The following is a 25,954-nucleotide window of genomic DNA, read 5'->3' as shown; positions in this document are numbered from 1 at the left end:
GCATCAGCGCAGCCTGCGGCGATGCCGATGAGCAACGCCTTTTCGTGATTTTAGTTTTGCCGTGCCAGTGGATGCGCTTGAAATTTGATTGTTACCTTTATCAGCACTCCCTTGCAGGGGCAGTGGAAGTTGATTTAATACATGCAGATTGGTATGTTTTTGCCTCACTTTATCAAATTCTTCGACCACCATGACAGTTTTTAATAGGAAAATGTTATGCAAGCTTTTTCGTGTGTGTATAATGTGATGACAGCACATCTGTGTGCATTTTGCTTGGTGTGTGGGCTGGAGTTCATCAAGAGGCTAAGGCATGCTAGCACAAAATAAGACTGAATGCAAGCACAAAATGAAAAATAGCAGGTGCTGAATTCATGTCCAATAATTTAGAGTAAGCAGTAAGCTAACTTTGAGGCCTTTCCATATTTTTCAGGCCATACCATGCCCTCCTGCTTTTGGTGGACCCAAGGGAGCTGGTAGAGTCTCTGCCCACGGACGCATCATCCGCGCTTGTCCGACTCATCCACACAGCCAGCCCCATGCGCAGCCTGGTACAACTAGCTGCAGATACGGATCTTACCTTACGGCAGGTATGTGTGGAGTTCTGTCATCATTGAAACTTAATGGAGCTTGTTGAAGGAATTGCAATACATTGCCATTCCACCTGTCTTTGTGATGTACTGTTGCGCTCTATGTGAACTGCAACGTGGCGGTCAATGCACAACCGGTCCTGACACTACAGCGCAGCGGGCAGTATGAAAAAATGAAGCATTCAGTGACATATCGCTGAAGTATTTGTTGCTGCCATGCACTATCTGAGCTCCTTTTACTCTGAATGCTATGCTGCTACTAAAAATTGGGGGACCCTTAAGCTTCGCCCTTAAGAGTTCAACCCGAAAGCGATATCCGGACCCTAGTGCGCCCTTCAACCGCTAAGTGCATACTTATCAATATGATTTGTTACATATACACTCAGACACGTGCACGCACACATGCACACAGCAGCACACGTGGTGCGCTCGCCATCTCAGAGGCCATAAAAAGTCTCATAATGCCTCACAGATGGCAGCACATTATCTAGTATTTGCTGTTTACTTGATCAACACCTCTGAAAAGGCATGGTATGTTTTCCACTAGATGGACATGGTTGTCTATTTTTAGAGCTATTTGAAAGTTTCTGTGTGTTTTTAGTGGCAATGGCTGCACTATCCTGGCCTTTTTTGAAGCATTTTGAGGCCTCCCAAATGCGCCTACAAATCGCCGAATGGGCTCGTTTTTGACGTGACACCTGTCAAACAAAATGCGTTGAAGGGGCCTTGAAACACTTCTTCAAGTAACCATGGAATGAATTCAGTAGAAGAGCTTAATGGCTCACGAATTCTATGCGGCAAAAATTTTAAGAATTCGTCCAGTGCGAGTGGAGTTATAAAGGTTTGTCACATGCTGCAATTGCATTCTCTCTTCTTTCGTCCCAACGAAATTGCTGGAAGCTAAGTAGGGAGGGGTGGGAAGGGCAAAGAAACCATGTGATCACGCCTCATGACATTGAGCACTTCTTTTTTTTTTCTTTGAATGAGTGGCTTTTTCACTGTGATTGCGCGCGCACGCGTGGACAAGTAGGGGCCTTCCGCGGTGATCTCTGTAACAAGCTTTTTCGCTCACTGACGATTTTTTGCTCAGAGCCAGCGGGGCCGACACTGACGGCGAAGTTTTTGCGACACGAGCTCTCTAACGCTATCGCGTTAGTATTGAGTACTATAGTATTATATGTGGAAACAGGGAAGTCAGTTTTGGTGGCACCTGCCAGGTTCATCGTTCCTCTTTTTGAATTCATAAATATCTTCCAGCTTGACAACCAATCAATCAATTATTCAATCAATCAAATCATAGTGTCATGCCTTTGCTCTGGCGTTTTCAGAAAACAAGGCTTAGGTAACAAACTGGATGTTTTGAAGTCAAGTTTATGGGCTTTAATTAGTGTTGGCATTGTGGCATTGTCATGGCTCTTCCTGGGCTCTGGTGAAATCTATACTCAGCGACAACTTTCTGTGGCAGCACGGCTAAAGCTATGTGGGCGAAGCTAATACTCATGTGTTACTACGCTAAGTAGTTCGTTTGCGGGCGATTTAGTTTTTGGTTTTGCAAGCGCATACAACATGTACAGTCGAGCCTGCTTATAATGAACCTGATCGTGACGCGGCATCCGTTCACTGTATCCCGAAGTTCGTAGTAAATAAAACACAGCTTTAAAAAAAAAAGTTGCGAGTGAAAACACAAACTTTTTTGCCCCAAAATGTCCCTGATGCATATGTTTCGAAGTGCAAAAACGATAAGGGCGGCGTCAAGTTCATTTAAAACGGCAGGCTGCTCGTTTGCCGAGGCCCGTGGCATGAGCTGCATGAGGCGCTGACTCCAAAGCTTTGTCATTCTCGCAACCTGATACCTCCAAATCGCTCTCGCCACGTACTTCATTCACAATGCCCCAATCTGTGCACGGTTCTGCAGTGTCTGCATCGTAATCGGCCATAATTAAATCATGGCAACAGATGTCCCACCCACTCACCCAGGTCGGAGTCGACGACGCGCTGCCACAAATCGCCTCCGCAGTGGTCCTGTTCGGAAGCTTCAGGCTCGGCATCAGGCCCAACGATCGACGAAGTCGGCCTTGCGAAAATAGTTTCGCGCACATGTAGCCATCACCGCCACCCACGAAATATTCAACATCTCCACAGCTGAATACCGGGACGCCCGAAGCGGCAAGTTGGCTGCCAGGTGGTCAACAGCTATGAGCAAGCGCTCCGCAACGCGGCACCTAACACGCGGATTACGCTCAAGCCAAGCGGTCACACTTTCGACGTTTTGTTGAGCGGCACGAAAAAGCGTGCTAGTCCTTCCGTCGGCCATCATGACCACACACGCACACTAAGAGCGAGCAAGACGTGCACACGCGTGGAACAGCTCTGGGCGCATTTCCAGTCAAAAAACGAAACTGATTTGAGCCTCCGTGGCGGGCGTCGCGGAGCGGTGGAGACTGGCGAAAAGGTTGTGATCAAGAGAGAAGAGCGGACTTGCGAGAGAAGGGCAAGGAGTTGCGATAAAGCACAGAAGAATGAAAGATTCCTTCCTCCGTACGATAAAGAGAGGGTAGGATGCGGCGGGAGGGCGACCTTGAAAACCAAAACACACGGGAAGGAGGTAGGTTGGGTAGCTTGCTTGGAATGTCCGCAAAACTCTCATGTAAAAAAACTTGGAAAGAGTGCCAGCGTGCGTAGAAGTCAAAGCATGGCCGCCTCGTTCGATGCGCGCGGCGGCGTTTGAAGAATCGGCAGCCGTGATCAAAAAATAATTTTATTGCGCCGGCGGGTTCGCGTGGCCTCATGAACTTCGATATTTTGCGATTTGTTTCACGCAAATTAACAGCCATTTTCGCGCTTCCACACGCGCGCTTAAGGCATGCTGAGTTGAGTGCAAAGTGAGCGAGGACAAGTCCTAAACACGAAACGAATCGCAAATTACCAGAGTCGGTGGGGTAGCATACGTGCGTGCACTAGACGCAGACTATCGGATACAATACAGTCAGTGGCCGACAATGTTGGCAGATGGTCTTGTCACTCCAGGCAGTAACAGCGATCAAAAACAGGGTACGTGGTCGACCGGTCTTCGAAAGATCGGTGGCAGTGTGAAAACACGGGCCTCGTCTGGCGATGCAGGGTGCTCAGAGTAGCAAGGGACAAAGGATGGAGGGGTGCGTTACAAAAAGCGATCAGGGAGAGCAGCAACTAGAGGGGCGTGGAGGCAGAATCGGTGTTTAACAATAAGAATGTATGGGCACCTCGGTGATGCCTGATCGGTAGTCGAAATCGGTTTTCCGGGAAGTCGGCAGATCGCGAACTTCGTTCGCTGTAACCGATCAGCGGCACTCGGAGACGTTCGTCGTAGGTGCGATTTTGTGCCATAGAGTCAATGTATATTTTGACGGTCACGTGAATATTGTTCGTTTTAGGCGAAAGTTAATTCTAAGTGGGGCCGTTATATGTGGGCTCGACTGTACTTACGTTTTCGCATGAGCACCATGCAATAAACGTTACACTTTTTGGGAAAAACAATAGTAAAATGTTCATTTTCTTTTTTCGGAAAAGAACAAGAAGCTTTATTGAAGAGTTCAGATTTATTTAATTAAAAAAAAAGCATGGCTGAGCAGGAACTGGGCAATTGGAAAACCAACGCAAAGGCAAGAAATCGTTTCCTAAATTTTAGTGCGTAATGGGTTGGCTTCGTTGTTTTCCTTCCTTTGGAGACGCAAGAAATTTCTGCACACGCTCGCATTATTTTTTAACGGCACGGAAAAGCATCGATGGGCAGCGAAAATCTTGGCCATGGCTGGTCATGAGCGGGTGTTTGACGTTCGTAAATTGAAGCGGATAAAACGCAATCTTTACTCTGCCAAGAACACTGGTTTTGCACAGTTACTAGAATAATATACAAGAATGCATCTGTTGCCCAAGGAAGCTTTGCACTGGTAATTTTGTCCTTGTAAATCGCTGTCATCGCAAAGCGCAAAGAACGACTCCTACCGTAGACGTCGACGGGTGCAGTGTTACAGTACGCAATCTTCTGCATGGTCCTATAAACCAACAATATTAGGCTACTGTAATGCCGACCACGTATGCAATGCAATTTAGGAAAGGGGTCATTGCTTTGATGTACAGTTTCCAATGCCACTTTTGCTTTCAAGCTGCTGGTCCTGCTGAAGACTGGCACGTCACCTGTGTCACTTTCAAGGTGGTTATAACGATTAGAGTCCCGCATTCGCTGATATCACTCGTATTCTTTCTCACTGATTGAACCTGCGGGAAATAAAATATTTAATGATGCACCACTGTTTTCCTTTCTTCATGCTCAATGAACACAGGTCACCTAATAAACACCCATTCTTGCTTGCTCACATGCTTCGATGTGAATATGCTGCAACCAAGTGATGCCATCGTTGTTTGCCGAGGCAGACAGAAGGTGAAATGGCACAACTCAGGGACGTCCAGAGAGCCCGTGTGGCGGCAGAGGGGCTTGGCCTCTCTATACCGACGTGGGAGCAGCCAGCATCAGGCCTGGACTGATCCTCAGGACCTTAATAAAGTTCTTCATATCGCACCAGAAATATAGAAAATACAAAGAACGAAAATTATGCGTTGTGTAAGTTCTCTATTAACAATGCAAACAATTTTGAATATACTTCTTATATCTTTTCTTTTTATATTTTCCCTAATGATATGAAGTATATAGGCGTTAGCGTTCGTGGACTACATGCAGAAGCGTAGTAAAAAAAGGGCATGCTTGGCCTTCATAGCCTTCGCTGTGCTGCCACAGAAAGTTGTCGCCGAGTATAGATAAGTAGCAGTGTTTTACTGTGCATCAGGTGTTGAAAGTGCATTAAGTTTTATGTTGTACCATTTATTTACTTTTGAACGTTGTCAATGGACCGTGTTTGTCGGGGTTGTTTATGGAAATATTCTTTACCGCAGGTATTTCAGCTGTCAGCTCATCTAGTCTACTGGGCCAAGGCCACCATCATTTACCCTCTGTGCGAGAGCAACTGCTACGTCCTTGCTCCCAATGCACCGACAAATATGTGAGTAATTTTGATAATACTGCTGCTTTCGCTTGTCTGCTTGGTGTACAGAGGAAGAAAAAGAAAGATGGGGAGGTTATGTAGGTTATTCCTTGTTTGCTACCCTATGCTAGAGGGAGAAAAAAAAAATAAATAAACTCAAACGTCAACATAAAGACTACGACTACAGTCAAGCCCACATACAACGGCCCCATTTAAAATGATTTTTCGCTTAAAACTAACCATATCCGCGTGACCGTGAAGATATACATTGGTTCAATGGCACAAAATTGCACTTACAACAAACTTCTCGGAGCACGGCTGATCGGTTACAGCAAACGAAGTCAGCGGTCTGCCGACTTCCCGGGAAAGCAGTTTTGACCACCGATCAGGCATCGGCGAGGTGCCCATACATTCTTATCGCTAAACGCCGACCCTGCCTCCGCGACCCTCTAGTTGCCGCCCTCCCCAACCCATGGAGGAAGGAAAGTTGTGTACTTCCTCCATGCCCCGACTGCTTTTTTTTACGCACCCCTCCGTCCTTTGTCCCCCCGCTACTTTGAGCACCCCGCATCACCAGACGAGACCCGTGTTTTCACACTGCCACCGATCTTTCGAAGACCGGTAGGCCATATACGCTGTTTTTGATCGCTGGTACTGTTGTTGACGTCGCCGGCCTGAAGTGACCAGACAATTTGCCAACATCGTCGGCCACCGACTGTATCTGATAGTCTGCGTCTAGTGCACGTGCATACGCTACCCCACTGACTCTGGTAATTAGCGATTCGTTTCGTGTTTAGGACTTGTTCTCGCTCACTTCGCACTCGGCTCAGCATGCCTTCTGCACGCGTGTGGAAGCACGAAAACAGCTGTTAATTTGAGCGGAACGTATCCGAAATATCGAAGTTCGTGGGGCCACGCAAACCCGCCGGCGCAACAAAACGCTTTTTTCACCACGGCCGCCGATTCTTCGAACGCCGCTGCGCGCACCGATCCAGGTGGCCATGCTTTGACTTCTGCGTGCGCCGGCACTCTTTCCAAGTTTTTCTACGTGCGAGTTTTGCGAACCTTTCAAGCAAGCTACCCAACCTGCCTCCTTTCCATGTGTCTTGGTTTTCAAGGTCGCCCTCCTGCCGCATCCTCCCCTCTCTTTATCGCAACTCCTTGCCCTTCTCTCGCAAGTCTGCTCTCCTCTCTTTATCACAACCCCTTCGCCCGTCTCCACCGCTCCGCGACGCCCGCCACGCTGGCTTGAATCAGTTTCGTTTTCTGACTGGAAACGAGCCCAGAGCTGTTCCACACGTTCTGGCATGTGTGTCGCGTGTGCGTGTCTTGCTCACTCTTGGTGTGCGTGTGTGGTCACGATGGCCGATGGGAGGACTAGCACGCTTTTTCCTGCTGCTCAACAAAACGTCGAAAGTGTGACCTCTAGGCTTGAGCGTAATCCGTGCGTTAGGTGCCGCGTTGCAGAGCGCTTGTGCATAGCTGTTGACCACCTGGCCGCCAACTTTCCACTTCTGGCGTCCCGGTATTCGACTGTGGAGATGGTGAATATTTCGTGGGCGGTGGTGAGGACTACATGCGTGTGAAACTGTTTTCGCGAGGCCGACTTCGTCAACGTCAGGCCCGATGCTGAGCCTGAAGCTTCTGAACTGTGGCGGCGATTTGTGGCAGCACGTCGTCGACTCCAACCTGGGAGAGCGGGTGGGACATCTGTTGCGATGGTTTAATTATGGCCGATGATGATGCCGACACTGCGAAACCATGCACGGATCGGGGCATTATGAATGAAGTACGTGGCGAGAGTGATTTGGAGGAATCGGATTGCGAAAAGGACGAAACTTTGGAGCCAGTGCCTCATGCAGCTTATACGGCGGGCCTCGGTGAACGAGCACCCTGCCGTTTTAAATGAACTCGAGACCGCCTTCATCACTTCTGCTCTTCAAAACACGTGCATCACGGACTTTTGGGGGCAAAAAACGTTTGTGTTTTCACTCATAACTTTTTTTAAAAGCTGTGTTTCATTTACTACAAAGTTCGGATACAGCGAACGGATGCCGCATCACGCTCAGGTTCGTTATAAGCAGCTCGACTGTATAACAAAAGATTGGTTTTAATGACGTAAATAAAAAATTGTCTTGCAGCAGATACAGCATTAGGAATATACCTTTATGACATATTTTTTGATATAGCAAACTTATTTTCTTGTAAGATAGAACTTTTTCGTAATAACGTTTGAGTGCACTAATAAAATAATTGTTGGGTTTTGACATCCCAAAGCCATGATATGATAATGAGATATGCCATAATGGAAGGCTGAGGGCTCTGAAAATTTCGGCCACCTGAGATTCTTTAAAATGTCCGGAAATGCAAGCAGCCATTCAGATGCGGCCTCTGCGGCTGGCATTTGAACCCGCGACCTTCAGGTCAGTAGAGAAAAGGGCACAAAAGGAATTTCAAGTGATGTAAGCATGTTCGCGTGATACCTTTCAGTGGCCTAATGTTCACACAAATAAAAGGTATTGCTAAGCCCTATGTTCGTGGGCACAAAAAGCTCTGATGGCTTTCTGTGCACACGGTGCTCCACTGTCTCAAATTTTTATTCTTCTGCAGCGGACACCTTGTCACCACTGTAGCTCAAAGAAGTACGCAACGCTCTGGTGCGTATTTGAGGTCTAGGTAGTTTACAGTACATCTAAGACTTCCTGCTCAAGAGAAACCTATGCCTTGATTGCATGCTTATGAATGTGGCGAATTGTGTGGAACTCGAAATGAAATTTTTCAATGCTCTTGTTGGAGCTTTGCTGTAAAGGGGATATTAAAGCTATTGATACGGGTGTATTTTGTTGCCTGCAGAAAGTCTCCGGTGCATGAGAGGTTTGCCGAGATGTTTCCCGGAGTCTCGCTACCAGCATTTATGTCCAAGTTCTCGCTGCCTACTTCGCTGTCCCAGATGAATGACCCCATGGACCTGAAAAATGAACGAGTAGGTGTTACATCTAGTTTGCACTTGCGTTTATTTTGAGACTTTCGCTGTGTTTAATGCTCTGCTTGAAATGTCTGTATATTGCTACATGTACAGTCCTGAGCAACATGAGAGGGAACACTGTAATTGTCTTTTAACATGTCCGGATAAAAATTGAACAAAAATATGATCCAAATATCACAACTCGAAAGATGTGACTGTTCCGATAAACAGTGCTTATTGCACATATTTTTGAGCAGTTAGCTGTAGTTTTGAAGGATTGTCAGCATGCAGCAACTGCTCATGATTGCATGCATGACATCCAAGTTACCGTGGCGAATGCAGGGTGCAAGTTTTCCCGTCCTGCCACATCCTTCTGTCCACCTTTTCTTTACATCCCGCTCTCCCTTCCTTAAAGGCGTTGAAATGTGCCCCCAGTCTTCAGAGTGTTATGAGTGTGCTGGCGCCCCTCACACAGACACAGAGTGCGTCTGTCACAGACACTGGGTGCATCCTTCACAGACACTTGGTGCGCCCCACAAATACGCTAGACACGCTTTCGGAGACGCTACGCGCATCCAACAGTGGGCGGTGCCTTTCTCCTCCTCGAGCATCTCGGCGGCTATAAAAAACCGGCACATCTAGCGTCGAAGGCTTTCTCGTCCACGTTCTGTACATACATTGTAAATACAGTCGAACCTCGTTATAACGAACTCCGGAAAATTCGCAAAATAGTTCGCTATAGCCCGAATTCGCTATACAAAACTGCACCAAAAAATCGCCGGACCCTGGTGTGAATAGGTCGGCAGCATGACAGGAATTGACAAGACACTTACTTGAACAAAAATACATTTATTGAGGCGAAAAGAACCTGTGCAGCGTGGCTTGTTTTTTTTGGTTGATGGCGTGCCGTATAATGCCTTGCTCTGCCATGTCGAGGCATTCCACAAACTTGAGCCCGGTGCCTTCCATCGTACTGCAATAGCGCCGCGCCAGAGCCAAACCAGCCAAAGCCTCGCTAGAAGTTGGCGGCGGAATGTTTTCGGAGACGGCATCAACTTCCGCGGTTTCAATCCCAGTTCGCTGGCGTGTCACCTCCGCAGCGATTTCCACGTCAGTCAGTTCGGCGACCGCCTCTGACTCGTCGTGGTCGCCAACAAAGTCGTCTAGTGTCAGCGTGTCCGACGCATCGCCCACCAACCGCGAAAAATCGCTCCACATTTCGTCGAGCTCGACATCCTCTTCAGAGCCTTCAACATCTTCAGTGGGCTCTTCAACTGCCGCCTCGGTGCCAACGGTGAGGCCAGCGTGCCGAAAGCAATTCACGATCGTCTCTTTCTTCACGCTCTCCCAAGCGGCCTTCAACATCTGTATGGCACTCAACAAGTCAATTTTCAGATCTTCGTTCATTCGAAGACGAATCAGCAGCCGCTCGATGAGCCTTCGCTTGTATATCGCTTTGAAGGCGCGAATGATACCTTGGTCTAGAGGCTGGAGCTTGGAGGTGGTGTTGGGTGGCAGAAATTTGAGCTCGATATTGCTCAATGGAACATCTGCGGAGTGTGCCGAGCAATTGTCGACGAGGAGACACACTTTCCTGCCCTCATCCCCAAGCTGCGTATCCCACTCCCTTAACCATTTCCCAAACAACTCTCGTGTCATCCATGACTTCCGATTGGAAGCATAGGTGACTGGTAGATCGCGGCAGCCTCTCATACAGTTCGGCGTCTTGAACTTGCCGATCACAAATGGACGAAGCTTTATCGAACCATCCATGTTCGCGGCAAGTAGAACCGTGATCCGAGCTTTGTTTTGCTTTCCACCATGACATTTCTGCCCGCGGGTGTCCAGAGTTTGGCGCGGCAGCATCTGCCAGAAGAGGCCCGTTTCGTCCGCGTTAAAGATATCTTTTGATTGATATCTGGCACGAATTTGAGGCCACTCTTCTTTCAGCCACTTGTCCATCGCTGCGGCGTTCGCCGACTCACTTTCGCCCATGACAGCTTTTCCGACGATGTCGTACCGGTTCTTAAATCGTTGCAGCCATCCCGCACTGGCACTAAAATCTTTGGCATCGAGGATGAACGCGAAGTCTCTAGCCTTTTGCTGCAGCATTGGCCCCGACACAGGAATATTCCTAGCCCTTACGTCGACGAACCATTTATGCAGGCACTCTTCGACGCTTTCGAAGGCAGCGGGTCGAATACGACGTGCGTTGGCATTTTTTCCGCCGTCTTGCTGCACAATTTCCTTTTTTTGCTTCAGCACCGTGCTCAATGTGCTTCGTGGTATTTTTAGAGCTTCAGCCACGGCCGACTTCTTTTCTCCTCTTTCGACACGCCGAATAATTTCCAGTTTCGTCGCATACGTCAAGGCAGTCCGTTTCTTCACGTTTTGCGCCATGGTGAGGGTGTGCAACACCGCCTAGCACCACAAAAAACGTGCAAACGAAGGAAGCACCACACACACTCAACAACAAAGCAACCGAGAGCCCGGAATGGCGGCGTGCAGACTGATGCTGCTGATGCGAGCGTCCACGCCGTTGATTGTCAACCCCGCTCCACCCTACCGGCGCGTCAGGCGCATGAGATCCGTATCTTCAGAGAGCGAACCGTGCCGATCTCGGAAGCCATATAAAAAAAATTGTCGTTTGCCGTCTACGCCGCTACACCGGGTAAGGCGCTACAGGCGCATCGGATGCAAACGCGGGTCCGCCTAACTGCCGCTGTGCTGCGGAGAAGCCGAACGTACGCTCCCGAAGCGCTCGTATTTCGGTCCAGGAAATTCGGTATATCCAGTGCGCGCTTGAGTTCGTTCGCTATAAAAATGCCAAAATACATGTAATTCTTTATACTTTCTGTGTGTAGTTCGTCATAGCCAATAATTCGTTATATCCCTGTTCGTTATATCGAGGTTCGACTTATAACCATTTTGTTTCCCTGTCACTGCCTGGATGATTCCTGCCCAGTCCGTTGGCCCTCAAGACACGCTGCCCAAGAGGCCGGCGAGGCCTCTCTTCGTAACAAGAGGGATGTCTGCATTTGCGGTGTCTTGACCTTTTTCTTGTGTCCAGATTTGCATGCCCAGTCATTTAGAATGAATACTTACCAACGAGCTCAGCTCTCTGTTATTTTACTGTACCGGAGTATAGGTTGAAATAAAAAAAAAAACTCAATGAAAAGTCGATCCTTGTCTTTATTTATTTATTTATTTATTTAACAATACTGAAGGCTTTTGTTTGGGCCCATACAGGAAGTGGTTAGAAAAAGTATACATGAGCATGGACATAGCAAAACAAAAATGAAAGCAGAACACAAAATGCCTCAGTAGATAATGCTTCAGTAATAGATCAAAAACATTGAAAAAAAAAAATGCGGAAATGGGATCACACATCAAGAAGCACCATACATTTGAACAAGCTTCTGCAAACAGTTACCTCATGAAGTACATCATGTGTTAATTGATGTGGTAATACAGTACAATCATGTGGTAATACAGTACAACCCGTTTATAACAAACTCGAAAGTGCCTCGATAAGTGGTTGTTATATCAGTAGTTCATTGTATATAAGCATGCACGTAGCGACCAAACCGTTTTCTGTGTATATTTATTGAAAATTGCTAACAACCCCTCCATTGACAAGTTAAGGCTTTCCGCATGTTAAGTGACACCCGTTTGCTTAGGCGTAAATTAAACAACGTTCGCAATGCACTTGCGCCGTTCCACTGAAGCTTAGTACCGCCACGTCGAACCAATCATCCCTGGCTATAGTTGCAGGCAGCGCGTCCCTTACTCGTCTCTCACCATCGCATGTCAGGTTATGTGTAGTCCAATGCATGCCACGTTTCTGCACTCTTTGTACTTGCTCCACTTCGGATCATGCTCCGGTGCAGCGAGTAACCTGTTAGTCTAACACAACGAATACGAATTTTACAAGCAACGCAGGCACGCAGCTTCGCTCAGTGGCATCTGACGTGCTTGTACCGCCGTCACTCCTCTTAACAGATATTTGCAGATGACTGTGATAAGGTTGCCGGCAATGAGTCAAAATGGCCCGCTCATTACCACCAGCCATCTCGTCTTCGCTCTTTTCTGATGCATATCTGTCAAGGCACTGCCGCAACCGCCTGGAAGTCATTATCTCGACTGGTTTCCGTCATTACCGAAAGGCGGAAAATCTTTTGCCGCACATTGTGGTGTCGGCAAGCTGAGAGGGGCAGTGAACTTTGGCACAACTTGCCGTGAACTTCTATGCAATAACAAGTCATCGCTTCTCGAATTTATGGCTCCTTGTGTTCGAAGGCGTTATTTAATCGACGGCTGTCGTAGATGCTGAGGAGAGTGCCAGAAAAGTTCGCCGTGCGAAAGCTGACTGGAAGTCTTCATGCTGCCTCCCATTTCTTTTTCTTCCCCATTTTCGTTCTGCTGGTGAAAGAAAGCCTGCGAAGTGGGCGACCTTGCTCGCAGCGTCTGAAATCTGCGTGTGGTGCTCGCAGTGGTCTACGATAGCTTTGCCGCAAGTAAACTGCTGCGGGGAGAGTGCCCGCATGTCAGATGCTTTAGAGTGTCTTCATAACATTTTTTTTTTCGCTTTGTACGTGCCATATTTTTACTGTGACCATAACACAAGTGTTTGTTGGGAAAGCAGAAGGCTTTGAAAAATGTTCGCTGTATGTGTCTGTTTCAAAGGGCAGTGTCGGAAAACCGTAAGTGCACTAAATTATGGTCGTTATAACCGATAGATCGTTATATCTGGGGTCGTCATTAGTGGGTTTGACTGTATGCCGGTTATGCTGGAAAGAATGTGGAAGCCTCGCATCAATGGGCAGCTGAAGTTGAAAGCCTCCATTGCCATCATTACAGCGTACTAGAATATACTGGGTAGTGGGCTCAGGGAACAACCGCGAGCGATGCTTGTCACGCTGACGACACGAGGTGGCGCCACCAAAGCATGGGCTGTATGAAACTGGCAGGGTGCACTGCAACACAGCATAGAATTGTCGCCCTGTATTTCGGTGCATGCCCCGTAAATAGTTGCGGCTGCTCACTGGAACTTCCGTTCTAATCTGGCACACATAGATGTGGTAGACTCGTGGACAACTTTTATTGGTAATGAAAGAAAAGCTGCTTAGGCGAAGCATCTGCGCATGTATGACTGTGTTAAATAGTCTCGTATTTTATGCATTTCGTGTCGACGTGAAAAGGGCTAGCTGCGAGTGACCAGCATTTCACTTCGACGCAAATGCCGCTTGGTGTTCGAGGTACACATAAAAAGTGCGGCTTTCTAGCAGGTTCAAAAACCGCAAAGTGACAACAAATAGGTTTAAACAAATTTGAATATCTTGCTGATGTGAGCTGTGTCTTGCGACAAAAAACTACATGGAAAAAATGCTTTATTTTTCATATCTCGCCTAGAAAATAAGGACACAATTTAAGTTCAGCAGCGGTAAGATATGCGCAATATAACTATGTGGCCTTCGCTGCATTTTCAGGAAAAGTTGTCCGCGAGTATAGCAGCTTGTGAAATCGTCCCGCATGGAACAACGCGTCATAAGAATGGGGCTTCAGATGCACCAATCGCAATGCCGATATGCCCAAATTTAGCTCAGTTGGCATACGTGCTCTCAAACATGAGCTGTGCTAAATGATCATTACCTTATGCAGCAAACATTACTGAGATTTCTCGCAGCATCAGCCCATACAAAATATCGAACAACTGCGGAACTCCTACTTTAGTTTTGCATCGTTCTCATTGGCGTGCACACGAGGGGTGCAGGGGGTGTATGCAGCAAACATTACTGAGATATTTTGCTATCCTCTGCGCCGCAGCCGAAGCGGAGCCAGAATATGACAAGAAAGGAGGAGCGTTTCTCGGCAGAGAGAAGGAGACCGGCATTAGAGTGAGAGCCAACACACCGCGACAGCTTTATGCTTTTTCCCTCTCTCTCTCTTCGTGCGCGGTGTTGAAAGGAGAAGGGTCTCTACATGGCAGGGACGGAAAAGGGAGAAGCAGGGCACAGGCGCATCGTAGATTGGCATTTGAGAGAGAGCAAACATTCTGCCGTAGACTTTTCTTTACTTCTTTTCCTCCTTCACGTGCAGTGTTGAGGTGTTGGAGGTGCCGCCACAAGATCGGGCGTGGTGCTGAGAGCATTTTCGGAGCGCGGTATGTTAGAATTATTTGTTGCAAGTGCCTGTATGTTCGAATTACAGGGCGTTTTTTCCCCATTGAAATACACATAGCCTTGACGGGACCACAGCGTGGGTTCAAATTAACCGGAAGTTCGAATTATTGAGATTTGACTGTATATGCCGGCCAGATGAGAAGGTGCGTGAATGAGTGTGCGTGGGAACACGAGCTGTCTATAAAAGGTAAAGATGGGGCACGTTTGCAGGCTCACCGCAATTCACACTAGTGCGAGCTGTAGCTAAATAAAATTCTAGTTATGAGGAAAAGCAGGGACACCACTGTTTGAGAGCTGGTCGAAGCTCTTCAGGCAAAAGCACGAGGGTTTGTGACAATTATTTGTTCCCTTTGCAGGCAGAGAGCACGTTCTTGGATCGCAGGTTTTGATTAGGATGTTGTCCGATCGATGTGGGCCTGTCTTTTTGCACACATGTATACCTATGTATTGCGTTGCACTAAGCCTTATTTGTTCGTTGTGTGCCTTGCTGTCCGTGCATTCCTTTGCATATATATTGCGCTGCAGTAATTTTAGAATAAACAGTGGAAAGTTGGTGCTCCACTTGAACTCTTCCCTCGTTATTTCTTTGAGTGAAAGAGCCAAATTTGTGGCTTCTAGTTGCCCATCTCTACTGCTGCCCTGTACCGGGCTTGCTTACAGCCAATGCTACCGCAGCGCCACCACACACCTGCGGAACCTGTCAACACTCGCCGCTTCAAGCGACCACATAGAGCGCTTATGTCCTGAATTCATTACCCAGTATATTCTAGTACATTGTACCATTGTGAGCATTAGCAGTAATACCGTAGGGCTAGGCAAGGCCTACAGTGTTCTAGCAATACCATTTGTTCCTGGTTATCTGCTGCCAATTAACTGTTTTATTTTTTCTATTTCCTTCAAATATGAGTGGCAGTTGATGGCAGTTTTACGATGGGCTTTAAGAAAAAAGTTATTGAGTATGCCGAAGCGCACGGCAACTTGGCGGCACAACGGGAATTCAGTGCATCGGAGAAAAGCATCCAATACTGGATTAACCAAAAGCAGCGCATATCACATCCTGCAGCTACCAAAAAAAAAACTTTGTTTCATGGACGAACTAGGACTGCAGTGCACCCCTAACTAGAAACGCTACTCGTCCGAATTCGTCCGGGAGCTGCTTGCAAGGTCGCTACCCGTAATAGTGGAGTGCATCCGTGTGGAAGCTACTGAGACAGCGCGGGACTCTGGGCTCACAAGGGCGCAATTCACGGGTTCATCATCATGGGTGCGCCAATTTATGAAGCGGATAGGCTTTGCGCTGACATGGCGTACTTTCGTCCTTCTGCAAATGCTGCTTCAGTAACGCATTGGATGGAGTGGAGGACGATGCACTCTGGGACGTTACTGGTGAAAGACAGATGTCGTCTGACTTGAGTTCGGACGGGTCTGAGTGATAGCACTTTGTGGTCTTCTGCTACTTAACTGCATAAGATTAGCGTCCAAATAAAAAGAAATGTCTCCACAGTGCAGCCACTTGTGTCGCATATTTACCAAGGTAAGGGTGCGCCGCGATACGTTGCGATTTTAAAGAATATTTTTTGGAGATTCAAAGTTTGGGGGGGTTAACCTATATTCCAGTCCGGCCTATACTTCGGTTTTTGCGGTAATCTTCAGGGCCTTCGCTTCGACTCGTGAGTGTTACTCGCTGCCTCTGCCGTTCGTAGCGGTTGTAGGAACCATAGGAGGAGCTGAGCGGGTTGAAAAATGCAAGTGATGGCTGGCATCGTTGGCTCCCCTATTTCTGGTGACATGAAATTTCCCTTACTCAAGTTGATGGCGTGGCTGCTAGATGCGGCATTTTGTGAAAAAAAAAATGCATGCATCGTTGTTTCCCGCAAGTTTCTGTCTGAAATGAAGGCTGTGTCTACCGATTTCAGCTCCCAGTTTCTCGGTTAGGCAGAAGATCTCGGCAGCAGAAATTTTTCTTCAGTACTCTTTTAATAGAGTTTGTGCCTCCGTCATATGTTGATGCAATTTCTGTAAAGGTGCAGATGAGTGAGGCAACGTTCGGTTGCAGTACCTTAATGGGCATCGTGCTTGTTGCTCCGCAGAAGCAGCTGGTGCAGATTCTGGTGTGGATGCTTCAGGAGAGGATCCTGATGCAGCTGCACACCTACGTCTACCTCGTGCCAACCGAGCAACCCAGCAACGGTTACCTCGGGTCTCGGCCTTACCTGTCGGAACCTCACCTGAGTCACCGACCGGCCACCAGCCAATCCGACTTCAGTGGCTCAGGTCAGTGGGGGTACTCGTGGGTTCTTTTAACAGTGAACTGCACTCAAACCTTGATATAACGAATATGGATGTAACAAATTATTGATTTTAATAAAGTAAATGAAAAAGTCTTGCAATAGATACAGCACTAGAAATAAACCTTTGTAACAAATTTTTGGCTATAGCGAACTTATTTTTATGCAACTCGCAACTGTGTTATAATGAGGTTTGAGTGTACTACCGTATAAACTTGCATAATGATCATGCTGTTTTTTTTTAATTTAGCAGAAAAAGTTTTCTCCACAAGATACAAGTTCCAGCCTGCCATTTTTACTATGACTACTGTGAGCGCAATCAATGAATCAGGCTGTAAAAGACCTTACTTGTATGAAGGGGAGATGCTCCTCGAAAAACTTATTTTTCAGATATTTGTGACATCTCAATGAAACTTTCACCAGTTATAGCGTTGCAGCTCCTCTTTTCAAATCTGCTTTTATTTTTTTCATGACTCATTTAGTTAATTTTTTGCAGACCATGCATTTGTAAAAACAATTCTTTCTTGTGCAAGCTTAGGCAACAATAGTAAGCACAAGAAAGCTCTAAAAAATAGCCAATGTTGCTCCTAATGAGTTGCAGAATTCAATAAAGCAAAGAAACATTGTGTAACATTTGTGTGCCGGCCCTGAAAAAAGTTCTAATGCTGAATTTGAGTTTTACCATACTCAAAGAACAAGCTCCTGAAATTATCCAGCTGAATATGCTTTCGAGACCTCTGAAAGTTGTTTATTTGAATTCAGGACATGTTAAACTTTAAGTATGCCAAGTTTCATTGCAATCCGACTACGCAAAGCGTACAAATTATAGTGCACAAGCTCTAAAAATGCCGAAAAATGAGGAACTGAGAAAAAGCGGTTTGAAAGTTCAAAAACATGTTTAATACTATACTCTTCAACCAATGTGAATGGAATTCACAGAGAATGTCAGCAAAGCTATCTTGATAAAGGTGACAGTCTCAGAATAACCCAGCACTATATATTGGACCCAGACTGCAAGCTGTCTCTTCCCGACGGGCTTTTTTTTTTTTTTTCGGTACTGCGGCGACGGGCCGTTGCTCTCGGGCTCATTCGAGGTTTCGGCGGCGGTATGCACTTTTTTTTTTTTGCTAATGGCAGTTCTTGTGACGCACCGGTTTTTTAACACCAATGATTGCACAAAACCCGCACAAGCTGCTCGTGTCCGATGCCGATTGCACGCGGTGCGACCACCGACTTCACGCTCACAGCGAAGCTGTCCCGTGCACTGCCGCTGGCGGACGTCTCCTCGCTTCCACTGCATGACTGATACACGTGGCTTGACGCATACATGGTCGAAACAACAGTTGCGGCACATGCGTCATTTCGGCGCTAAAGTTTCGAAAGCGATGCCAGTCCTTATCGTCTACTTGCAAGTGACGATAAGGACTGGCATATTGAACTCAAATAAACAGCTCGCACCGCCCGCAGTTGGAGCATACTACGCCACTGACGAGGTTCTGCATCGCATCGGTCTCACAAATAAATGTGCTTCCGCGTTCGTCTTGACACTTGCTTTAGTCGTCGAACATCTTTATCTCTCACTCTGAAGCGCTGACGAAGTCATCGACAGTAGGAATAAAGCTCGAACAATCCAAATCGGGTGCGTCGCTGCTGCCGCGGCTAGGCCTAGCAGCAGACGGACCTCTCGCCAGTGCTCACTGTTTGCGTTTGGGGTGCCGTGTAATGAACTTCTGCGAACGAAAGTAGCGTCTCTCGCCGGCATCCATGGCGCGGAAATAATAACTCGGGGGGGTTGTGTTCATCGACGTCTCGGCAAAAGCAGGAGAACGAAGAAAGCGCTCGCATCCGAGTGCACGGTGGAATGCTCGCAACCAATGGCAGGGCTCCGATCATACCACGTGACTTCGAACGCCCAGTCGCCACGCTAGAATGCTGTGGGAAAACGATTTTTTCTTGTATCTTTAGTGTGAATGTCGCTTTGCCGAAGCGGGCTCTGAGAGAAGAGGGTTAGGCCTACATGCCCGCGAAATTTCGAGAGCCGGCGATGCCCTAGAGCGAAGTGCCGCGTGCATGAAAATCGGGTAACTTAGCACTTTCCCGAGCCACCGTGAGTGCTTTAATTGTATTTTTCGGTAACTTCTAGCTGATTCTCAGCTTTGATTTTTTAATATATTAAGGAGAAAGCTTGGAGAAATACAAAACGCAAGAAAACACAAAATCGACTTTTTCGAAAAAAATCGCGGTTTTTCGACCCGCACCTCCCCTTAAGGGCACACATTCCCTTCACCTTGTTTCAGTTGCTCATGGGCAGCACACGAAAATTGCTAAAAAAAATGGGAGGGCAAGGGATGACCCAGAAACCTCCCTCCCCATAGGGTCTCTTCGCTGACACTGCCTTTTATCTATGCAATATCAAAGTGACTTGCTTAACTGAAATCGCACTTTCCTCAAGAAAAGTCATTTGACTGGCAAAGATGATTTGGAGACACCTCGAAATTGTGCAGAAACTGGATTCCTGGGGTCTCATCTTTCTTGCCACTGAGCTCTGCCATATTCGTGATTCTCAAACTCTCTTGATGGAAGAAATCATTTTAAAAGCCATATGTTTGGCACATGAATGAGCTTTCATTTCTGCATTTAAAATGTGTTTTTCTCAAGATGCAACTGTGGGCAACTTCTTGAGATTAGACGTCGTGCTTTTTGTACTTCTGTCGGTTAGATTTGGATGAAAATTTTCCCACATATTCCTTAATGTGGGAAGAGTGCAAGTATTTTATTTTAGAATCTGATATCACCTATATTAACATTTTATAAAATGTGAACCTAAAGTAAACAATCAGTATGGTCTGAGCATTTAAAGACTTCTCACATTAGAATTTTTCTTGTTGATTAATGTGTCTGGTACACACTGTATTGTTAGTTATTTGGGTTCTACAATTACTTAGGACCAATATGAGCCATTAGCGGTTCATAACCATAAAATTTAGGGCCAAAAAAAGTGTGCTCAAAAAGAGCTATACTTTATACATTGTCACGGTACTAAATGAAAACTGTGCAACTTACTAAAATCTATGCAAACAGGAATAAATTAATTGCACCAGGTTATAGACTAAAAAAACATTTTTTTTTAGAATAGCACCTCCCATTAACTATGTAGTATGGCTTTATGGCAGCTGAGATTTTTTATGAATACTAGGTCGTTTCTTGGCATAGTGATTGCATGCTGCAGTGAAACAAGTTTTCTGGGTGGGTGTGCAAAATATGTCTATTTTTTGTTTTGAGTACATAGAAGTACTGAAAACCTAAATGAAGTAATCTCATTTAAATACTTGAAGCACTAGAACATTTGCACAGGCCTAGCTTTTCTCCCTTCTCTCTGTCTTTTTGCACTGACTTTAGATAATACATGATTGACTTTGACATGAGGGTGAGCAGCCCTAAGAGTGAATGCGCATCGGCATTTTCCTCCCTTTAAGCTACCTACGTCTCTATAGTCGACACTAATCTATATTCTGTCGTCATTTCCTCAGTGGTTAGCGAAGATTCTATGATCGGCAGCCCGAGTCAGTCGAGCCAGTCTTCCAAGTGTGGCTCCGACGAAGACCTCTCGCCGGCCGAGTCTGACGGTCGCTTTGCCCTCTCCTGGGATGAAAAGGAGGCTGTGGCCAGGGTGCCTGCCTACCGGAACCTCGAAGACCGGAAGCTTTTTCTCAGGTGCTCATTTTGCAGCTTCATTGTGTCAGTTACTTCATTGTCTTTTTTTGCTTTAGAGGTGTGAAACTTGAAGAATGATAGCTGTAGAATAAAGTATTGATCTACTACCTAAGACGGAGGGATTATGATAGGCATTAATCACTTGCAGAAGCTATGAAACTGAATAATTGACTAATTAAAGGGACCCCAAATGCTCAGAACACAAATTGAGATAACCCACTAACGGAAAGAGTGTCTATTGTATTGTATGAAACTAAAGCTGTTTTTTGTATAAACGTAGGTTTATATTTTTATTTACTGAAAATTAGTTTTGGCACCTATGGCAGCGAAAAAGATAATGCGCACATGTTTCTATAATGTGAGCTTTTACTGGTGTGCGCTATTTCAGTAGACTCTCAGTAAACGACAACCTGTTAAACGGAACTACTGCATGGAACTGCCGCCTCTGAAATGCTTTGTTTCATGCTTGTATTCTGCAACCATGTTCGTTTCTCAGTAAACGGAACTCTTGTTAAATGGAAGACATTTTCCTGGTCCCTTCAGGTTTCGTTTACCGAGAGTTTACTGTAATTTTCTCTATACTAGCGATGCAATACAGCACCTATTTCGTTATAATCTTTTGTAACGAAAACATGCAGATATGCATTCGTTTGCACGGAGCAGAACAGTGGCTCCATTTTCGGATGACATATGACACGATGCTCATGGAGCGGCACCATGAAGGTTGTTAGCTGAGGGCCTATAGGCACCTGCAGACTAGTTGAAAAAGTACGAAGAGCCCCTCACGGCCTCCGAAATTACATGCGGTGACGCTCAGCCAGAACTAATGGCGGAGGCCATGAGTGTCTAGCTCGCTAGGCAGTAAAGAGATCCCATGCGGTGATGAACTTCAGGAAGACTTGTTCTACTTGCTTTTTACATTCCAAAACAATGAAAAAACGTCAACGTGAAGGTGGTCAACCACAGCTTCACCCTCACCTGTGAAACCGAAGCCTTGGGCACCGTGCAAGGAGTGGTGCTTGCATCACTGTCACTTCACGTACAGTTCAGGTGCTTTTCACACTAAAAAATACTGCTAATAATATAACCAGATGCCTTTTGAATCAACCACTGCTGCAGCTACAGACAGAACGTATGGGGAACTTAATGTTCTGTCATGAAAGAACTGTGTTGAGTGAAATTGGTTGTCGGTCCCTTTAACTGAATCAATTGCCATCATAGCTGTATATCACTTCTGTAAAACACACCCAACACTTAAATTTGGTTGTGAGTTATTGTAGTCATACCACTTCTTGGTTTAGGCACTGTTAATGAAAATAGTAATATTATTAGGACAGGATAATTTTGAAGAAAATTGTAATAGTGCATGTATGATATGCACTAAACCTTTATCCAAGTGCAAGATGTTCACAAATAAGTAAGAAGTGGGTTCTTTGCTTACGAAAAAAGGGAAAGAACTTTGTTTCTTTAGTCATTTTATTTTAAGTGTTCTGTTATTTAGATATTCTTACACAGAAACCCAACTTTAGGGTTTATGACAGCTCCAGTGTCACACATAATTTAATTACAGGCTCACTGTTGGGGTGTATTATATTTACTTGCGTAATGCATGCACTCACATAATAAACGCACCCCCAACTTAAATCGCCAAAATACGGATGTTTTTTCTCCCACGTAATAAACGCACTACCTACATTCTTCCGCTACATTACTGCGAATCGACAGCTGGTGCCTCTTTGCCTTCTGCATCTTATTCATTTTCATAATGCTGACCCTTCTCAGTTCGCTCTTCCCCCCCCTCTTCGTCCACTGACGCGCACCGTCTTGTTTTTATTTACATCTGTGCCGCAGTGGAGTTCACGAACAGTGCGAGTGAAAAGACATCGCAGGTTACAAGTACACGGCTGGTGAAAGTGGTGAAACTTCCCATGTCAACTAGAGGATGCTTTGTGCTAACAGAAAACCTTGAAGACCAACCACATACGCACTACTTTCCGGTGACGGCAGCAGGATTTGCTGTCGCCATGGCTGTCGCGAAAGGCCATCGTGTCGCAAGTATCTGGAAAACCAGACAAAATTGTTGTGGTCCAGAAGAGAGCGTGACAATTTCCGTTGATTGGTAGCACCCCTGATCCTTGCTTCGGTTTCAATTTGCTCTTCATATACTCGTTGTCCGGCCGCACGTGCTTAAAGGAATCCAAGGCTGCCTATTCTACAGTCACTTCTCATGCGGAGAGCGTGGTAGTGACTGTATTTTGTTGTTAATCTTGCTACTGATGGTTTGTTTTGGGGATTCAGTGGTAGCTTACTGCAATGATGATTACTTGCTACAATGTTAACATCGTCGATGAGGTTGTTGTGCGATATTACCACAGAGTTTGCAAAGTGCATCATAGCTCGAGATTACAGCAGATACCACTGAACAAAAGATTGCAAAAAAAAAAACCGCGAAATGCTTTCATGGTGTGCATGAGCGGAGCGGGGCAGCTTGCAGAAGATAGCGCCGTCGACCACCGAAGATGAGTGAAGTGCGACACAGAAGCCATTTCGAAACAGTGTACGTCAAGCTACCTACATTTTTTTTGCTTTACTGCATTTTTTGCTCGTCTCCAAAAACTTTTTCGTAAAACTTGTCCCGCATACTAAACGCACCCCCTACTTTGCTTCGATTTTTCAGGAAAAAATAAGTGTGTTTGCTATGCGAGTATATACGGTAGTCTATGCTTTAAATTTCATTGCAGTTTAAGTGACGGGAGCACTTGAAGTTCACCTGTAGTGTTTTGTCTCTGCACTGAAAAGCCAAGCGTTGTATAGAAACAGATTACACCGCAATGTGCTATGCTTTATGTTCTACGTGTTCTCCACACACAGGCTAAAACCCACTTCACCAGCCTTGTCTCTTGCATCTGTTATGGTCATGGTTCGTTCACTCTGTTCAAGCAAAGCTTGTGTTGACTGACGTGTGAGGCTGGTGTTCTGAAAACCTTTTCTAGAACACCAGCAAATTAAACAAAAAATTTAAATACGTATTTAATGTTGGCCTACTAAAAGCAATCTGCTTGACAACGCTTCAGATTGAGAGCAGGAATTGCACATTTCAGTAAAATTTTGACTTGGTGAAAGTTTCAATCCTAACTTGCACTTCAACCATCGCATGGTAGTCCTTTAATTGGGCCATTATAGAGGCTGGCAAATTCTGGATAGAACATCAAAGATGCCATGCTGATTCATCACTAACGCATTGTTCTAGGGATGGCTGCCACCTAAAACTGAACACATAGTTTAGGAGGGAGCATTGCATTATGCAAAGAATAGAGGGAAAGACAAAAAAAGAAAGCAGTACCCCAGGCATTTCCCTGTCCACTTCGTTGAGTATTTTTGTCCATTGAATACCTGGGAGCCAGGGTCGCCAATAGCAAAGGCAATGAGTGTGAAACATTCTTTTTTGTCAGAGGGCAAGCTGCGGCACGTGATGTTTTTACGAGCTGGTGGCTGACTTATAAACCCATGCATGCCAAAGAAGGGCATCAAGACTCAATCCGTGGAGTGTCAATTGGTTTTATTCGTAGAGCAATGGATGCATAACTGAAAGGTTGTGAGTTTGAATCTCATCTACAGAAAGGTTGATGTTTCGTTAATTTTAATTCATTTCAAACTACTTCATAACTAATACATTACAGTTAGAATGAGCAGTTAGTATTCCCTATGCTTTCTTTCCCCAGCCTAACTGTCTGTTAGACTCAATGGTAGGTTGTAATTATTGGATTTTTTTCTCGTAAGACTCCAGAATCTAATCTAAATTATCTTCGGCATCGCTGTGTGCTCTCTGAGGTGTTGATGACGCAAGTAAACGAATGGTTCTCCTTGTTTCAGGCTGTGCCCGCGCTTCAAGGGAAAAGACCACCTCGAAGAGATCATGTACTACGAGAATGTGCGTCGATCTAACCTCGTAGCCCTTTTGGACAAGTTTCGCGAGGTGCTCTTCACCGTGCAGCATGAAGATCCCACAATAGCAGTGTTCTACAGCTGACATAGTGGTTATTAGGCGTCTTGTTTTCAAAGAGTGTGCCCAAGCATTGGCCTCTGGACATTGTCGGTGAAACTTCGGCTCCGCTGCTTCGAGTGGCGTGTTTCGTTTGACCTAATGTAATTATTCACCGTTGGCTGATAAATGCTGACAGGGCAGAATGTCTTCTTGGGCCATCTCATTTGTTGTTGTTTTTTTCTTTTTAAGTAGATCGTGCCAAATATTTCCGAAACTATCTGTCGGGCAAAACCACGCACTTTAGAAGCCACGACACCAAATTTCCGATCATAATCGGTGTTGTGTCGGTTGGTCATCGTACTACATTCACAGACAAGCTGGTGAAATTTTAGTGCATCTGCTCGTGCACTTAGTTTGTAATTCCATATCTTTGTTAACACTCGAGTGATCTGAGGGCCTGGCTGCAGTGAAGCACGCGTAAGCCACGATATAACAAGCTGCCTGCTGTGTGAGCTTCTGCATTCCAGTTAATGGCTAAGTTCTACGTTCAGCTGTGGGTGTGGTCAAGCTATTTCAGATTTGTTCAGGTTGGCATTGAAATGAACGATTAGCAAAGGCTGGAACCTTGATGGAAGATGACGGTGTCGCTGCATGCACGACGGGATGTTACAGACACCATGACTAAATGCTGGTGACTGACTGCAGACGGGGGCTATAGCAGGTGACTTTTTAAGCTTATTTTGTGACAAAATATTCTTTTACAGTCCATTTTTCATATATCTTTAGGTGCAGTAGACCCTTTACTCCTATTTTATTTTTTCTGAAAACCACGAATTATTGATTGACCCTTTAAAGTTCATGGCCTCTTTAAAGTAAAGAAACATTGTCTCGAAGGTGGATGTGGATTGTTGCAACCTTCACGAAATTTTCTAGTATTTGACAACTGTTGCCTAAAGCACTTTGTTTACACTGACACAACTAATGAAGGCTCGGGGAAATATGAGATGTCATTCTCCCAAACAATAAAACTGTTCTCTATTGTTATTCATTTGCTACAATTTCATACGTGCATTCAATTTAAGTCCAGAGGCGTGTTTGCTTGGTTCCTATTGTGCATGTTTTGCAACATGCTGACTCAGCGAAAGTATGGTCAGTCTACTTCGACAGATAGAAAGACTGTGGTATGGTGCAGTGTATTCGTGTACATATAGCCCG

General features: G+C 45.8%; 1 protein-coding gene across 2 annotated transcripts in view; it reads left to right on the top strand.

Moving 5' to 3' along the window:
- Positions 1 to 25,954, top strand: part of Nprl3 (GATOR complex protein Nprl3) — a 106,121-nt gene that overhangs the window by 8,895 nt on the left and 71,272 nt on the right. Inside the window, exons 9-14 of one of the 2 annotated variants that reach the window (XM_037431373.2) lie at positions 431 to 587; positions 5,517 to 5,623; positions 8,459 to 8,588; positions 16,843 to 17,026; positions 20,571 to 20,754; positions 24,628 to 25,783. In XM_037431373.2, the coding sequence (XP_037287270.1) occupies positions 431 to 587; positions 5,517 to 5,623; positions 8,459 to 8,588; positions 16,843 to 17,026; positions 20,571 to 20,754; positions 24,628 to 24,784 (919 nt within the window). In that variant the 3' untranslated portion in view covers positions 24,785 to 25,783. Of the gene's footprint in view, positions 1 to 430; positions 588 to 5,516; positions 5,624 to 8,458; positions 8,589 to 16,842; positions 17,027 to 20,570; positions 20,755 to 24,627; positions 25,784 to 25,954 lie in introns of those variants that run through there. The other variant, XM_075869403.1, reaches the window with a different exon arrangement.

The sequence above is a fragment of the Rhipicephalus microplus genome, chromosome 7 (assembly GCF_043290135.1).
Source record: "Rhipicephalus microplus isolate Deutch F79 chromosome 7, USDA_Rmic, whole genome shotgun sequence".
Taxonomy (NCBI): domain Eukaryota; kingdom Metazoa; phylum Arthropoda; class Arachnida; order Ixodida; family Ixodidae; genus Rhipicephalus; species Rhipicephalus microplus.
This window is presented reverse-complemented; position numbering and strand designations above follow the sequence as displayed.